The sequence below is a fragment of the Zootoca vivipara genome, chromosome 2 (genome assembly GCF_965207765.1).
Source record: "Zootoca vivipara chromosome 2, rZooViv2.hap1.1, whole genome shotgun sequence".
NCBI lineage: Eukaryota > Metazoa > Chordata > Lepidosauria > Squamata > Lacertidae > Zootoca > Zootoca vivipara.
This window is the reverse complement of record NC_142584.1, coordinates 84303728-84316877: the sequence shown is the minus strand read 5'-3', so window position 1 is coordinate 84316877 and position 13150 is coordinate 84303728. Positions and strand designations below refer to the sequence as shown.

The 13150-nt window shown below is 42.6% G+C and overlaps 1 protein-coding gene across 1 annotated transcript in view; it reads right to left on the bottom strand.

Annotated features, from left to right (window-relative positions):
• Positions 1–13150, bottom strand: part of LOC118080053 (uncharacterized) — an 81873-nt gene that overhangs the window by 45453 nt on the left and 23270 nt on the right. The window contains exons 11-13 of the mRNA XM_088663274.1: positions 12790–12951; positions 3087–3167; positions 1673–1835 (exon numbers count right to left, since the gene is read on the bottom strand). Coding sequence (XP_088519400.1) covers positions 1673–1835; positions 3087–3167; positions 12790–12951 — 406 coding nt within the window. The remainder of the gene's footprint in view (positions 1–1672; positions 1836–3086; positions 3168–12789; positions 12952–13150) is intronic.

Here is a 13150-nt window from a genome sequence, read left to right as displayed (position 1 = left end):
AGTGTCAGAACCAGCCATGAAGGATGGACTCAAATCCTGGACTTCCTAAAAGCTAACCTGGAATCCTTAAAAGCTAACCTGGAATTGTTGCTCCCCTGCTGAGTTTAGTGAATGTCCAGAGCCCAGATAACTTTATTGGCTGCTTTTCTCTCTTCATTTCCCCTCACCGTGATTGGTTCTCTCCCACCCCCTTGCCACTACATCCACTTCCCATTCAAAGCACACCAAGTCAGACCTTTGCTCTTCCTTCATGCTCATTCCTCTTCTTGACCCTGCAAACTTCTGCTGAGGTTCCCTAATCCCCTAATCTCCCTTCCTATCCTGCTGGATCAGACCAAAGGACTATGTAGCCCAATATCCTGTTCCTCATAGGGACTAATCACATTAAATTCTGGCCTTGTTCAGCTTCCTGGTGTCCTTGTTTTGTCTTCTTGACTTAGAAACCATAGCTCACCTCCTTACAGCGGAAAGGGCTATTTGTACACTGATTCCCACTAAACATGTGGGAAAAGCTTTCTGAGAGTTGGAGCTGTTCAACAGTGCAACAGTCTCCCTCGGGAGGTTGTGGACTCTCCTTCCTTGGAGGTTTTCAAGCAGAAGTTGGATGGCCATCTGTCATGGATGCTTTTGCTGAGATTCCTGGATTACAGGGGGTTGGACTAGATGACCCTTGGATCCCATCCAACTCTAAGATTATACGATTGTGTCAAACCATTGATCAGCTAACCCAATACAGTGGTACATTGGTTCCCGAACTTAATCCATTCTGGAAGTCCGTTCGACTTCAAGAACATTTGCAAACCATGGCATGACTTCTGACTGGCTGATTGGCCCCAGAAACAATGCCGACAGCCGAAATGGACGTTTGGCTTCCAAAAAACATTTGCAAACTGGAACACTTCCTTCCAGGTTTGCGGTGTTCGGGAGCTGATTTGTTCGGGAGCCAAGCCGTTTGGGAACCAAGGTACCACTGTATCTATTGTAATTGGCAGCAGTTGGCCAAGTCTCAAGCAGACATCTTTCCCAATCTGTTATCAAGGGAGGGTCTATAAAGCTCAGGGAGCAGAACACACACCTCAGACCCTGGCATCTAAAATGTAAGGGATCCTGAAAAGGACCTCTGGAGACCAATCAGGAAAAGACCTCTGGCTATGACAGTGGAAAGACACTGCCTGCCAGAGTAGGAAAAAGTGGGATGAATGACCAACAATAATGTAAGGATGCTTTGTATCAATTGCATAATCTGTTGATTTGAGGATTTTAAATTTCATATGACTACATTTGGATGTTATCTTAATAAACTTTTCTGGGTGTCTTTGTAACCACTTTGCATTTCTAAAAGCATGCCCTATTTCCCCTGCCCATGCACACCTCTGTCCTCAGGCAGTTCCTCAAGGAAGAAGATGAAAAATCCCCCATAGCAGAACACTGCATAAAGCAGATTAAAATGGTTAACATATTCTGGAGGGTGCTAGTTTCTTTTAACACTAGTCCACGAGAAGCTAACTTAGCCTATGGACATCCTTCAGCAACAAATTTGTAAATATTTGTCAATTCAGCATTTGCATTTCCAACCCCTGTGAAGCATGCATATGTATACACACTAACCCTAGTACAAATCTAGTTGATTAAATTAATTTTACGCATACTGGTATATCATCTGGTTTTTTACCTGCATGCCGAGAACCAGAAATTCCTGATTATCTGCAAACACCACTCCTTCATCTATCAAGTAGCACAATGGCGAAGACAAGCTGCAGAGGCATTCGCATTTCAGTGAAGTCCTGAAATTTCTTTTTCGAGTATGTTGAAAAATTTCATTCTTCTGAATACAGCTAGGAAGACATATTGAAGCAACTTCAAAGGTGGGAGCACATACTGGATGCAATACGAGCGACATGAGACCAGTATTTCATGAAAAAAAATTGGCCAGTAAAGTTGCGGATTGGCTGGCTGGAACTTTGACATGGCTGGGACCTCCAGTGCTGCTTGCTGCCATGGCGCCCACCATGTTGCCTCTCCGGAAGTCCCCAGGCATAAATACGGGAACATTAATTAAAATACGGGGACACTCCAGGGACAGATTTTGTCCGGGGACAGATTGGTGAATCTGGGGACTGTCCCTGGGAACCGGGGATGTCTAGTAACCTTATTCCAGCACCCAAGAAGCACACAAAGTGTGAGCAAGCGGGGTTAGTGCCAACAATTTGCTACTGGCAAAGCCTGTCGAAACAGCAATTTTGTGGTGTTGCCCACATCTCCCCCCCCCCTCTCTCTCAAAATCCCATGTGTGGCCATGGGTCTCAAAAAGCTGGGGCCCATGGAATGTCACAGAAAACTATATATGCCGAAAGAACCCTTTTTCAGATAATTTTTGCTTTTTAATAATTAAAATATTTATTTATTTACCGGTGTTTATTTATTTATTTTTACATTTGCACCCCACCCTTCCTCCCAAAGAATCCCAGGACAGTAAACATCAACATGTTAAAACAATAATAATATTGTTATGTGTTTTTTCTTTCTCCTTATGGGTGTGTGTGTGATACGTGCATTATAGCCTTATCAACACACCATTCTAAGACAGTGACTTGTTCAAAACAATTTTTTCCCTGTTGCTCATCTGAAATTTCATCAAAATGCAAATGTCATTTCTCCCATAAGCAGAGTTTATGACTCAGTCAGACCTCTGTAGGTCTGCTTGAAGTCCAAACCCACTAATGAAGTGAATAATTCATTCTGACACCCCAGGCTGTCAGGACAGGGGATTCTGTTGCCATGTAAGAAATATTCAGCATGTAAAATCTCTTGAATATAAGCATCATCTTATCTGTAAACCCTTTTTATAATTCTGTTCACATTCATTACTCCCTGCTGACTAGGGATCACATATGGTGCTCTAGACATGTGGAATGAAATTACTTCAAAACTATTCCTGAAGAAATTAACTGGCTTAATACACTCTACCAATGCAACCAAAGAGGGCTTGAACAGACAAAAATGTTTAATGAACTGAAGCCTACGCCAGATGAAAAAGCAGTTCAACAACAATTAGAAAGACTACTGAACAGATTAAGGAAACTTACGAGGCAAGGGGATGTTTCCTATGCAAGTGTTGTTGTAGCTCTCCTATAGTCCATACTGCTGCTCTACATGCCGGATTAGTCCTAGAATCAAAGCACATTTCAGGTGTTAAACAACATTCTGAACTTTCATAAATTACTGTTCTAACGTTGAAGTGAGATCATGCAAGAGTCTTTCTGGCCTTCAAGAAATCCTCCTCAATTTTATCATAGAGATGAAGGCACCTGAACAAGGAGTAGGAAGCTTTGGGGGCTCCAGGCATCCCCCACACTAACAAAAAGTTAAAGTTCTCTGGAAAAGGAAACCTCATTGTGAGGGACTTGCATTTGGGGGGTGCTATCCCCTCCCCACAGAAGTGATCCGCAAAGGTAAGGCCTTCTTCAACAATGACTTGAAGTCCCTTGCAGAGAACAGGTGGGAAGAGCTGAACCCCTCCTCCACCTCTTCATTGCCTGAAAGGAGGGCAGGGGGGAAACCAAGACAGCCACGCTGCCCTCATGCCTACAGGGTGAAAACTCACGGTCAACTTCCCTCTTGGAGGTTCTCTTGCAAGAAGCCAGTGAAAATGAACGCTTCCTAGATGTAGCCGCAGCACAGTCACATGACCACTGCATCTCAGGAGAGGTTGGCCAAACCTCTGAGAAGGAAGCCAAGCAAAAGTTCCACTCAAATTCCGCTGGAAACTATCCAAAATTTATTTATTGCGGTTCAAATGGGCACATCCTAGGATTGCTGGATTTTTCCTTTATGGCTTCTGGTATGCATATGCACAAACTGCACTCTCCCAGAATAAACAGCACATCCTCTATTAAAAATGACAGTGACATTTACAATATTAGATTAGAAACAGTTTAGGAACTAGTTAGTCAAACCTCAAAGCAATATAACCTCTCAAATCCTTGCATATTACACCACAAATCACAGTTACATAAGGTAACTGAAAATCAATAGGGTTAATAGAACAGAATTTCATTATTAAATACCCTGTAGCATAAGATGCTAAAAATTCACTTTTAGGGCAGTTTGGACAACTTTTATGGTAGTTTATATAAGCAGGGAGCCATTAGATTTAGCTCATTGCTACTTATTAAGGAAGAAACATTTGAACATTAGCTACAAAAGGGAAGAGTGCCTCCGTCTCAACAAACCATAATATTTTACTATCTATACCCACCCATCTGGCTGGGCTGTCCCAGGCTGCTTTCAACATACATAAAAACATAATAAAACATTAAACATTTAAAAAACTTCCCTATACAGTGCTGCCTTGTCAAATGTTTTCTAAAGGTTGTATAGTGGTTTGGGGGTTGCATAACTCCATACCCTCCAACATTTCTCTGATGAAAATAGGGACATCCTAAGGAAAAGGGACGCAGGTGGCGCTGTGGGTTAAACCACAGAGCCTAGGGCTTGCCAATCAGAAGGTCGGCGGTTCGAATCCCCGCTCCCGTTGCTCAGTCCCAGCTCCTGCCAACCTAGCAGTTCGAAAGCACATCAAAGTGCAAGTAGATAAACGCTCTGGCGGGAAGGTAAACGGCGTTTCCATGTGCTGCTCTGGTTCGCCAGAAGTGGCTTTGTCATGACCTGGAAGCTGTACGCCGGCTCCCTTGGCCAATAATGTGAGATGAGTGCTGCAACCCCAGAGTCGGTCACAACTGGACCTAATGGTCAGGGGTCCCTTTACCCTTTACCTAAGGAAAAGCAGGACCTTCCGGGATCAAATAAGAAATCGGGATGACTTCTTTAAATCCAGGGTTCCTCCTGGAATATAGGGACTCTTGGAGGGTCTGGTATTCTGTACTACAAGCTCCTCAGTACTTTGCTTAGTGCTTTGTACACAGCCTAAGGCAATGAGGGCCAAATTCAATGAGATTGTTGCATTAGTGGAAGGCAACACAAAGATTTCTTGATAGTGCAATGAGAACCTCCTCCTCTCCTCGGCCCACACCATTCCCAGATCTGCCCAGGAGGGTTTGGGGATCCCCACAGCGGATTTAAGGAGGGTGGGGGGGGGAGAATGTTCTGTTTTGCAAGGAAAATCCTTGCACCAATGGAACCTTTGCCATAGCGCTACATCAAATACAACTCTGAGTTCATTAAGTTTCCATCTGCTTAATTTCACCATGCAGCCTCTCCCTTTGGGCCAGATTACCCACTTAAAAAATAATAATTGTATTCGGTGTTAATGTTTTCGGCAGATTTGTTCCTTAGTATGTACAAAGTTCCTGATAGTAATCTTCAATGCATCAATAACAATGGGTGTAACTTAATTAGGCAACAATCCCATTTTCTCAAGGCGTTAAGGGATGTGACTATTAGAATGGCTCATCATGAGTTCAAGCATTATGTTTGTCACGTGTTAATTTGCAATTATGCATTATCCCACTGAATGTGTAAAATGAATCACTGTTAGCTCTATTACCAAACAATAGGAACAAACTGGGACATAATAAGTCTGTCATTCTTGCTATATTTAAAACAAATGGTATTAACTCACTTACATAATACAGAAGTCATATCATCTACTTTTGTACAAAAATCATCTGAGTGATATTTTCAGTATTTTAAAAACCAAATTCAAAGTACCTAAACACTTTGCTGTGTCTGGGTAATTTAGACCTGTGCTGCGTTTAGGTAATTTAGAACCCACTGCTTATTAAATTCATTCCCACAGCAAGGCACAAAATAAAAACATAATGAAATAAAACAATAAAAAATAAATCAAGCCGCAACAGCAATAAATCAAACTTACTTTACAGCACCAGGAGAGTGACAAAACATCTCCAATCAACTAACCAAATGCCTGAGTAGAGAAAAATATCTCTACAAGGGTTTTAAATGTCCACCCAATCTCAAATACCAGGCTGGTGTTTACAAGGGTAGGCAGTCGAGCAAACACCTAGGTCCAATGTCGTGTAGGACTTTACATGTCAATGCAACACACTGAGCTTGGTAGCTAACTGACAGTCAGTGCAGTTCCTACAGAACTGGTGTTATGTTTGTGGATAGCCACCAAGTCTACCTTTGCTTTCTGTACCTGCTGCAACTCACAATCCAAGCCCACAGGCAGACCTACCTGTATATAAAACACATTGCAGAAATCCAACTGTGAAGCTACCAGTGCATGGACCACTGTGACTAAACTAGACTGGCAGCTAGACTGGTAACTGGGAGTGGCAGCCAAAACCATATAACACCAGTCCCGAAAGACCTACATTGGTTCCCAGTATGTTTCCGAGCACAGTTTAAAGTGCTGGTGCTGACCTTTAAAGCCCTAAATGGCCTTGGCTCAGTATACCCAAAGGAGCGTCTCCATCCCCATCTTTCAGCCTGGACACTGAGGTCCAGCACCGAGGGCCTTCTGGCGGTTCCCTCACTGCGAGAAATGAGGTTACAGGGAACCAGGCAGAAGGCCTTCTTGGTAGTGGTGCCCACCCTGTGGAACACCCTCCCATCAGATGTCAAGGAAATAAACAACTATCTGACTTTTAGAAGACATCTGAAGGCAGCCCTGTTTAGGGAAGTTTTTAATGTTTGATGTTTTATAATGTTTTTAATATTCTGTTGGGAGCCACCCAGCCAGATGGGCGAGGTATAAATAATTTACTACTACTACTACTACTACTACTACTACTACTACCTCTGGCCCAGGAATAAATGCAGCTGGTGTTGGTAAAAGGCACTCTTTGCCATGGAGCTAACTTGTGTCTTGGATGAAAAAGGTCCTTCTGATTCAGCAGGAGGAGCTTGCTGGCAGAGGAAATGAGAAGGTGGTTTCTTCTGTTTTCTCCAGTAGCCCCCATCACCATCTCCCACAATATTCTGGAGGGTTCCCCAACTCCCAGGACCAGAGTCAGTGGATGGTGGTGCTGGGGGCTTCAAGGTAAGACAGAATTGGCAAAATTCACCTTCCCATCCAAACTATTGTTAGTCCTTGATTGTTATCATTTGTACAGGATTTTACAAAATGTTGCAGAAGACAAGCAATTCATAAATCAGGTATACTGAGTGCTACATATATTTATAATTTTGTGTTTTATGAGGATCATAATTAATGTATTTTACATTTTCTTTAGTTTTTTCTATTTGATATATTGGATTTTTTTTTAAATTCTCTTTAGTTTAGTTTGATTGTTATCATACATTAGGTTGAAAACCTTTAATAAACTTGATTTTTAAAAGGAAAGAAATCAGGTATGCTGGAAATCCAGAAGATGAAAATTAAGATACTGTCTAGATTCTGTGGGTCCTCTGCAATTACCATATGCAATCAACCATCAAGACCAGGCATCCCCAAACTGCGGCCCTCTGAATGTTTTGGCCTACAATTCCCATGATCCCTAGCTAACAGGACCACAGTGGTTGGGGAAGATGGGAATTGTAGTCCAAAACATCTGGAGGGCCGAAGTTTGGGAATACCTGATCAAGACAGTGAAACTATTGTAGCTACTGTATTTTAGTATGTCCATTCATTCAGATCTTATTCCTAAATATGCTGAAAGGAAAAAGTATGCACAGGCCTTCTTCATACTGCCAAGCAGTGCTGAAAAACATTATTCTTCTGTTTGTATGTTCATACACACACACACACACACACACACACACACACACACCCTTGCTGAGTAGAAAGGATTAAAAAAAAATGCTGCCAAGCCTCAGCAGCTAGATAGCTGCTTGAAAGATTTTTCATCTGCTAGATAGTTCTGATGTAATCGAGAGAAACTCTCTTAATTAAAACAAGCTGAAAAGGTTCACAACTCCCAAGAAGACTCGTTATAAAACTTCCTGGCTTCACCCAGCCCTTTCCACATTGACTTGTCACATGAGAAATCCTTGCACATCAGCAGAGGGACATTATCTTCTAAGGTGTGCGGACCATTGAGCATTTCCAGTGACCCATTTAAACTGTTTCACAGAACACAAACAACTTTCTCCTCCAGCTGCTCATTACAGAACATGAATACTAGCGCACAAGCTTGTACACGTTTGTCTGCTGTTATCAGTCTGTTCATTGAGGAATCCCTTATGAGTTTCCACGTTTCAAAACCACTAACCTAGCAAGTTCAGCTCAGTACTTGATAGCTTTATCCAGTTTACTTTACTTATGAAGCTGCGGAGAAGCTGAAACTGACCAGAACAAAGGCAAAAAGGAGATGTTGCTTTTCAAGGCTTCAAGGAAGAGGGGTGATTAATTTTAAAGACAAGCCTGTCTGTCTTCTGCTCAGAAGGGGTAAGCTGGCAGGTTCATCATTCTTGGATTAGAAATGAACACACCCCTTATGGCTGGTTAGGGAACATATTAATATGCTCTAAGCGTCCCACTTCTTTATCAGGATCAATCATGATTTTATCTCTGTTAAATAACTCTTGCCCTGCCTTAGTGTATTTTGCCCTTTGGAGAGATTTTGGGGCAGCCTATATACGAAAAATGTTAGTGTGCACAGTGGTGCACTGGTTTCCATTTCACACCCACAAGAAACGTTGCTGAATGTGAAATGCAACTATTCTAAAAATAGAAATGTTTGAACATTCCAAAGTTTTTTTAAAACTGAAACCACAAAAGTCTGAAAAGTGGGGTATAGATGTAAAAAAAAATAGTAATAAAAATATTGAAAACCACTATGGTCAGATTCTAACTAACCCTGCTTCAAAAGTTAACACCAGATAGGCTATTGCAGAGGAAATGCATTCATCATATTTCAGGCTTTCATTTTGTTTTCATTCTGGGGTTTTCTCCCCACATCATGTTCCATTTTGGGAATTGCTCAGCCTTTCTTTTCCCATAAGCCACTTCAGGAATGGTCCCCACACCTTTGGCCAGGAAAATCTGAGTAGGAGGTGATACCCACCATTAAAAATGTGCCTCAAATAGGTCAATATGGACACGTTATGTAGTATTTTTATGTAATGTTCACTTAACTGCCTCCTTGTCTTAGAATGAACATTAAAAATATAATTTCATTTTTCTATACCTTTTAACTTGCAGTAACACATACCAACTGACCAATCAACTGTTTTCAATATTATACTGAGAATGCAAGTTTATCTTACTCATCAGCAAATTTATTTTTTTGCTTCTATTAAAAACCTTCAGCACCTAATAACAGTAAAATTTTCAGGTGCTTCAAAAATCCCCAATGTCACTTGCTAACATTACCCAATAGAGGGGGAAAAAATCTCTCGAGAGTTAATCCAAACTAATTCTTTGGAATTAAGGATGGATGATTACTATCAATCACCAGGGCTCATGTTTAAGCCAAAAATGCTACAATTCACTGAGCACATTGTGTGAGACAATGCCATTTTGGCAAGAGCTGAAAGGGCACAACAAAAGGTTTTACAGAGGGAACTGGAGTCAACTTCAATGGCTGGATGAGTGTGATTGAGAAGCACAAGCTAGAAGTGCCTAGTAAACTGGAACAGTAAATTCAGCCTACACCTTTTGCAATAGGCTTCACCAAGTTCTTTCTGTTTCTGCAGTTGAAGTAAAGAATGGGCCTATAAACACATATTCTTTGCCTCAAATTATAAATGCCCTGTTCTTTAACCTACTCTACTTTTTATTTAAAATATTTAAATACTTTAAATACTTTTTATTTAAAATATTTAAATATTTAAATATTGCATTTCCTTGGCTCAAAGCAGTTTCTGTAAAAGTACCACAACACAACATAAAACCACAATAAAATGAGACTAGCATACTTTTTACAGCAAACAAGACATTTAAAATAATTTGGCAGCCAGCAAAACAATAATTTTGCCAATCCCTGCATTCAGTCAGCCTCCAGGACTCCAGCCTCACCTCCAGGAGAAGTTTAATGTTGAATTTTTGGCATTTGTTCATCAGCTGCTTTTTTTTAGTTTTTTTTTTTAGGCTGTTAGGAATGTTCTATGTACATGTTAATATTGTAATATTGTACATATGATATTGTTAAGTTACTGCTTTATTGCTATATGTAGCTCACCCTGGGACCATTTGGTGACAGGTGCATAACAAATATGCTAAATAAATAAGTAAATAAATAACCACATGGAAAAAGCGGGATTCACAGCTGCTTTGAAAGTTCATAAAGAGCAGTGGCTAGTGAAATGATTCTCTGTGGAAAGCCACCCATGATGGATGTGAGTCAATCAAAGAGGGAGATGAAAGCTGGTCCTATCTTATAACAGATAAAAAGTGGCACTGAAGCTATGCCACTGTTACCCTGCCTGCAACCACATGGTTGTATGGTGCTGACTGAATTGCCCTCTGCTACTGTACCCCAATAGGGACCCAGGTGGCACTGTGGTTAAACCACTGAGCCTAGGGCTTGCTGATCAGAAGGTCGGCGGTTCGAATCCCTGTGACGGGGTGAGCTCCCGTTGCTTGGTCCCAGCTCCTGCCAACCTAGCAGTTCGAAAGCACGTCAAAATGCAAGTAGATAAATAGGAACCGCTACAGCGGGAAGGTAAACGGCGTTTACATGTGCTGCTCTGGTTTGCCAGAAGCGGCTTTGTCATGCTGGCCACATGACCTGGAAGCTATACGCCGGCTCCCTCGGCCAATAATGCGAGATGAGCGCGCAACCCCAGAGTCGGTCACGACTGGACCTAATGGTCAGGGGTCCCTTTACCTTTACCTTTACTGTACCCCAATAGTAACCTGCAAGTGGAAGCTTCTCCTACCCCGTGACCCCAATCTTCACCCAGTGACAGATAGACAGTTCCAGCTAGCAAACTGCCAAGAAGAGCAATCTACATCCCAGATCCGCCATGCTGGAGGCAGTTTGGATAGAGCGGAGGTGTCCAGTCCTGCCTGGCTCTATCAGAAGAGAAGCCCCCACCAGGAACACCCCAATGCAGCCACCCAAATGGAAGGCAGAAGCTACCATTGGCGATATCCCTGCCAATGGAAAGTCCTGAAATGGAGCATTTGGGGAGTGGGGCTTGGCTGCTATAGGATCTGCTGAGTACTGCTATCACATGGTAGCAATTAGACTCAATCTAAGCCTCTCCACTATGCCTGTCTAGAAGTTGGGACAGCGAAGGGGCATTTTCCTTTCCTATCCACCCCTTTTTGCCCTGGCCAGTCAAATTGGTAGGGCTGAGGAGCATACAGTGCCCATCAATCCCCACCCCAGCCAGTGAAGGGTTAGGATTGTAGCCTGCCTCACAGGTCTTGACTTCCAAGGGAGATAATTCCACACCCTTAGGGACAATAACATAATGCCATACAAATCTATGGTGAGACCGCATTTGAAAAACTGCACGTGTATCTGAAGAAGTGTGCATGCACACAAAAGCTCATACCTATGACAAACTTAGTTGGTCTCTAAGGTGCTGCTGGAAGGAATTTATTTTATTTTATTTTTTAAAATTATTTTGTTTTGACTATGTCAGACCAACACGGCTACCTAACCTGCACAGTTCTAGTCACCATACCTCAAAAAAAAAGATGTTGTAGGGTTGTAAAAGGTTCAGAAGAGGGCAACCAAGATTATCAAGGTTGATATAGCAACTGCCCAATGAGGTAAGATTGCAGCAATTAGGATTTCTTCATTTAGAAAAAAAAGGCAAGTGAAGGCTACAGGATAGAAGCTTATAATACTATGCATGGCATGGAGAAAGTAGACAGAGAACAGTTTTTCTCCCATGTTCTCATGGATATCCAAGGAAGCTGAACGCTGGGCAATTCAGGGCAGATGAAAGGAAGCACTTCTTCACACAGCACATTGTGAAACTATGGAACTCACTCAAACAGGAGGCAGTGACTGCCACCAACTTAGATGGCTTTAAAAGAGGATCAGACAAATTCATGGAAGATACGTCCATCAGTAGTTACTAGCTTCTGAATACCAGTAGCTGGAAACTGCCAGAGGGGAGAGTGTTCTGGTGCTCAGGTGCTGCTTCTTGGTTTCCTACAGGCACGTGGTTGACCACTGTAAACAGGGGCGTAGGAAGATGGGGGTGGTGGGAGCGTGCCGCCCCCGGCAGCGCGATCCCGGCAGGGTGCCATCGCAGCTGTCTCCGCCCCCAGAACGTGCCCCACGCCCCTGCAGGCAGTGCGCCACACCCCCAGAACGTGCACCACGCTCCCAGAACGCACACCACACCCATGCGGGCGGCACGCTACGCCCCCGGGACTGCTCTCTGCCACTGACTGTAAGAACAGGATGCTGGCCTGGATGGGCCACTGACCAGATCCAGCAGGTTCTTCTTGTGTTCTTAATTGCTGTAAAGTTTCTTGCTGCTGCTGATTTCATCTAAGGCAAAGAACGTAAACAGTGTAGTTCTTAGCCAGGCATCCCCAAACTTCGGCCCTCCAGATGTTTTGGACTACAATTCCCATCTTCCCCTACCACTGTTCCTGTTAGCTAGGGGTCATGGGAGTTGTAGGCCAAAACATCTGGAGGGCCACAGTTTGGGGATGCCTGCTCTTAGCCATAGTATCTTAATTAGAAAGGAGTTAATATGGAAAGAGGTGATCAGGTAAGATATATGGATTTGATGCCATGATGGGCTGTAAGCACTACGGTAACACCTTGAATTTGGTGCAAATGATCACAGGCAGCCGGTGCAGTTGCTGCAGAAGTGATAAAAGATGTTATTTTCTCTCTGTATTCATCAGGGCTTCCTCACCCGCTGAACAAATTGTGAACGACACTTGTGTAAGAGTTGGATTGATGCAGTAATTGGAACGGCAAGCGAAATGGTTAACATGATTACCTTACTGTGTAGACCCATATTTCTGAAGGTGTCAGGAGGAAGAAAACAGTTCCACTGGCTCTGTTGTAGGTAAAACTTAGAACTGGCTGGATCAGAGGCGGATAAGGAGGTGGCAGAACTGTGCATAACTTTTCCCCATCTTGAAGTGAGAATATTCTTAAACTTTGGAAAGAAAACAGAGAGCAAACAGTATTTTTAAAAAAACAAAAACAATAAACTATAGGTCAACTGTTATATACATCAGTGTTTCCCAAACTTGGGTCTTCAGCTGTTTTGGGACTACAATTCCCATCATCCTTACCATTGGTCTTGCTAGCTAGGGATGATGGGAGTTGTAGTCCAAAAATAGCTAGAGACCCAA